A 4,380-nucleotide genomic window follows, 5' to 3' on the forward strand; every position below is an offset into this window, starting at 1 on the left:
CTGCTCCACATCCCCCCTGCCCCAATGGTGTGCCCGCAGCAGCCTCCGCCTGTACAGGGTGGGATAAGCAGGAGGCAGCTCCGAGGAGGGCTCAGAGGAAGCCGGGGGGCTGCTGCATCTCTCCCCCAGCTCAGCCTCAGCCGCTCCACCAACCAAATCCTCCCCGGCCGGCCACAAGCGCCTCGCCACGGGCAGTTTGAGCGCTTTATTGTCTGGCAGTCCTGCTACAGCGACCTGCTGTCCTCCGGGGGGGGAGGCTGCTCCTGCCTGGCCCCAGCACGGCACCGCAGTGTCCCGGGGGGCTGCCGGAGCCGCAGACGTCTCAGAACTGGCACTTGAGGAATCCCGGCCGGGGCCGCTCGCGGCTCCTCCGCCCTGCGCAGGGAGCAGGCGTGTGGCCAGGCATGGCTGTGGTCCGGTCCCGCCGTCCTCGGTGGGCTGGCAGAGGGGTCACGGGGTTGCTTGTAAAAAGGTGTTTCTAAATACCACCGAGTCCAGTGTGTGACCAGAGGCTCTTAGCTTTTTTTTAAAAAAAAAAGAAAAGAAAAAAAAAACTTTCTTCCCTTTTATGATATGTTTCCGATTTTGGCCAAAAATTGTTTTGCCCACCACTCCTCCAGGTCAATGGGAACAAAGTCTGAAAGAGAGGGGAGGGAGAGAGCATAGGAGAGCAGCTGGAGAAGGCAGCAGAGCACAGCGTGTTCCCACCACCGTACGTTCCCAGTGTCCGTTTGCCACTGGGAAAAACAACACGGAGATCCCCACTCCCCGGTGCCCCGTCCCAGGCTGTGGCTATGGGCTCCTTCTCTTTTTGGGGCCGTACCCTCCTCGGCTGCTGCAGGAGCCCCGTGCTGGCTGCCCAGAGCACTCACTCCAGCCGCCCTTACGGACACGTTGTCCCCTGCCTCTGTGCTGCGTGCCCGGGGCAGGGGGGGCAGCTCCCCGGGGCAGGGCCGGGGGCTCTCTGCGTGACATCGGCCCCACCTTGGTGGCTGGAGAAGGCACCGCTCCGAGACGAAGCGGCAGTCACACGTCCTGCTTGCTTGGGCCTCCAGCAGGGCCTGTGGGGCCCCCCCATCCCCAGCAGGACCCCCCCCATCCCCAGCAGGACCCACTGGGGCCAGCCCCAGCCCCGCACTGCTCCCCCCACCCCACCCCGCTCCCCACATCCCCACCCCGTGCTGGGGCCGCACGCCCCTCACTCACTTTTCAGAACGGGGTTTGGGGTTTTCTCTACGTACTGCACGGGCCCGCGGGCGCTCTCCCCTCTCTGGCTGTCGTCCAGCTGCTGCTCGACCTCCTGCCAGGCTGGGGACACGGGGCAGCGGGTGAGGCCCCGGGCCAGCGGCGCCCCGGAGGGCCCCCCCTGCCCCCCCGAGCCCCCCGCACCTTCGTATACGAAGCGGACGTTCTCCTCGTGGGCCGCCGTGTAGCACTCCTCGGGCCCCGGGGCGTGCGGCAGCAGCACCTGCGGCCGCTTGCCGTTCACTCTGTTGAAGACAAGCTTCGGGAGGGGGCTGCAGGAGCAAGGCGAGGGTTGAGGAGGAGGAGGAGGAGGGCAGCTGGGCCTGCCGAGCTCCGGGGGATGCTCAGTGGGAAGGAGCTGTGGTGCTTCGCTCTGCGGCATGGCCGGTGCTGGACGGGTGCCGCAGGAGCTCGTGCGAGCGATGCACACGCAGCCAGCCCCAGCCTCCCGCGGGGCTGCCAGGGGACAGCGGGGACACGGCCGTGCAGCACAGCAGGGCCACCGCGGCTCAGCGCCGTCCCCTCCCCATGGCGCCCTTCTAAGAGGTGCAGCGTGGAGGGGCAGGACGGACGGACAGGGCTGGCACCCAGGTCCAGAAGGCAGCGCTCGGCAATTCCTCCTCCCCCAGGAAAAAGCTGAAGCACCTGCTCCAGCCTGGGCCAGAAGAAGGCCGCGGGTGGCCGGATCCAGACCAGCCCCGAGGCAGGTGGCAGTGCCCACAGGCAGGTCCCCAGGCCGAGCAGGGACATCGGCTTTTTCAGGTCTCAGCTGTGCCCCCAGTGAAGGCAGAAGGCTTGCTGCACGCTCACTAGGCTGAGGGCACGGGGAAGCAGTCTGGGCCCAGAAGTAACGGGGAGAAGCGTGCCAGGGTGCACGGGCACGCTGCTCACCCCCTGCCATGCAGGGAGGCAGCCCTGCACCGCCTGCGGCCCCCACGGTGCCCGGTCAGCACACGCGGCCGCTCACAGACACACAGGGGACACGGGGGGGGACACACGAGCGTGTGGCAGCCGCAGGTGGCACCGGGAACCCGCCAGCTGCTGCAGCTCTGCGGAGCCTGGGTGCTTCAGGGCAAACACCTCCACCTCTGCTGCACAGCGAGGGGAAACCGAGGCACGGAGGCATTAAACGAGGGTAGCGCACAGGCATGTGCCCGGCCCGGCAGCCACGCAGCCTTGGACTGCAAACCTTGGAAAGTGTTAAACTGATGCAACAGGCGGCAAGGAAAGGTCACCCCGCCTGGGGGGAGCCTCCGGAGGGTGAAGGGCACCACGGGTGGGGGAAAGCCCCAGGCTGGTCCCAGGGGAAGGGGACAGACAGGGATCGGCCCCAGGGGAACTGTGCCTGCAAGCACCGCAGGGGAGATGAGGCAAAAGCAAGAGCTGCCCCCTCCCGCCCTGGCACTAAGGAAATTTGCTGCCAAAGAGGAATTGCTGAAACACCAGGAAAATGGAAGTGAGATGTAGTTTGGGCAGTGGGAAGTACTCAGCACAGGCAAACATCCGAACTCGTGATGCCGAGCTCGCTGGAGCAGCCCTGCTCCTCCTGCTGCAGCAGCGGGGTGCCCGGCTCCAGCAGCACATCCACTGGGAACCGGGACGGAGATCTGGGAACTGGGCCCAGAACGGGCTCCCTACGACCTGGCACCCCTCCTGCCCAGAGCAGGGCACTCGAACTAATCTGGAAACCCTGCGAAGCCAGACAGACCGAAACTGAAGACCTGGAGCGAGGCTCAGGGGCGTGCTGCACGTGAGGGTTCAGTATTTGAGCTGCCCTGCGCAGCTCTGGGGCAGGACACGTCTGCAACGGTCACGCTTCACCCGGGACAAAGTCTGAACGGCCCCCGAGCGCGGGGGGAGGGGGGGGGGGGGGGCACGGTTTGCAGAGCAGCAGAGAGCTGGAGCAGGCAGCCCCTGCCCATGCCGGGAGCTGCCCCGAGGCACGGGGCAGGGTAAGGCTCCCCCAGAGCCACGCAGCCCCAGAACCAGCCCCAGAACCACACGCACGCCCCAGGGCGCCGAGCACGTTCAAGCGCCTGCTGCAGGGAGCGGGAGCAGGCAGCCTGCCCTCAGGAGGGGGAACAGTTCAGCAGTTAATTTATGAGATGACAGGCAAGAAAGCAAGCTGGAGGTGAAGCTTTTCTTATTCATTTCTTGAAGATGGAGGAAAGGGGAGAAAGCAGCATCGTCTCCTCCCACTACAGCCAGCCCAGGGCTTGCCCCAGCTCCCCAGCCCCACGCCTGCAGCAGCAGCGTCCTCCTTCAGAGAGGTTATCTCCCCCCTCCAGTTGCTTAACCCCCTTCCACCAGCTCCAGCGACTCCTGCTAAGAGCTGGGAGCCCATCCCAAAGGCGTTTTTCCCCTTCCTCGGGGAGGGAAAGGGACAGGTGGCGAGGGCAGGGAGTAGCCCCAGGCCACAGGGGCTGCCTCGCACAGCCGGCGAGCCGCACGGAGCCAGGGGGAGCCCCCTCCTCGCAGAGCCCGGGGGGGGGCCGGGGCGAGCACACCCGGGGCGGGCAGTAACCGACCGCAGCGGGTCCTGCCCGGCTGCTGGAGGCGCTGCGCACACCCGGGGGAGGCCGAGCGAGCCCCGCTCTCTGCCCCGGCCCTGCCCGGCGCTTGCACAACTCCGCCGGGGCCGGCCGCGGGGGGCTCCCAGCTCACGGCGGGGGGGAGCTCGCAGCCCGGCGCCCCCAGGCTTTGAGGGATCGGCCTCGCACCCAGCGCGGCCCGGTTGGGGGGGGGTGGGAGGACGGCGAGGCTCCGCGCCCCCTCCCCGCAGCTCCCCCGGGGGCCGGCAGCGCCTCCAGCAGCCCCCACCGGGACCCCTCCCGGCGCTGTCCGGTCCCCCCACCGGGACCCCCGCCCCCCCTCCACTCCTTCCCCCGGCGGGGGGGCTCCGTCCCGTCCCCCCCTCGCCCCGTCCCGTCCCGTCCCGGCGCCGCACGGCCGCGGTCACCTTTCCCCAAGGTCACGGCGCGGCGCGGGGCTCACCTGGCGGGGGGCCAGGCGCCGGGCTGCAGCCGGCCCCGCGGCTCGCCCACCTTGCTCTCCACCGGCTGCTGCGTCGGACCTGCGGGCGGCAGCGGCCGTCAGAGCCGGGTGGCGAGGAGCTGGGAGGGGGGGGGGGCACCG

General features: G+C 68.4%; 1 protein-coding gene across 2 annotated transcripts in view; it reads right to left on the reverse strand.

Annotated features, from left to right (window-relative positions):
• Positions 1-520: 520 nt before the first annotated feature.
• The window catches only part of MCRIP2 (MAPK regulated corepressor interacting protein 2), a 6,344-nt gene continuing 2,484 nt past the window's right edge, over positions 521-4,380 (reverse strand). For both annotated transcript variants that reach the window (XM_035339363.1, XM_035339362.1), the window contains exons 2-5: positions 4,240-4,318; positions 1,390-1,517; positions 1,207-1,308; positions 521-637 (exon numbers count right to left, since the gene is read on the reverse strand). In XM_035339363.1, coding sequence (XP_035195254.1) covers positions 567-637; positions 1,207-1,308; positions 1,390-1,517; positions 4,240-4,318 — 380 coding nt within the window. In that variant the 3' untranslated portion in view covers positions 521-566. The remainder of the gene's footprint in view (positions 638-1,206; positions 1,309-1,389; positions 1,518-4,239; positions 4,319-4,380) is intronic.

Source organism: Oxyura jamaicensis, chromosome 14 (genome assembly GCF_011077185.1).
Source record: "Oxyura jamaicensis isolate SHBP4307 breed ruddy duck chromosome 14, BPBGC_Ojam_1.0, whole genome shotgun sequence".
Taxonomy (NCBI): Eukaryota; Metazoa; Chordata; class Aves; order Anseriformes; family Anatidae; genus Oxyura; species Oxyura jamaicensis.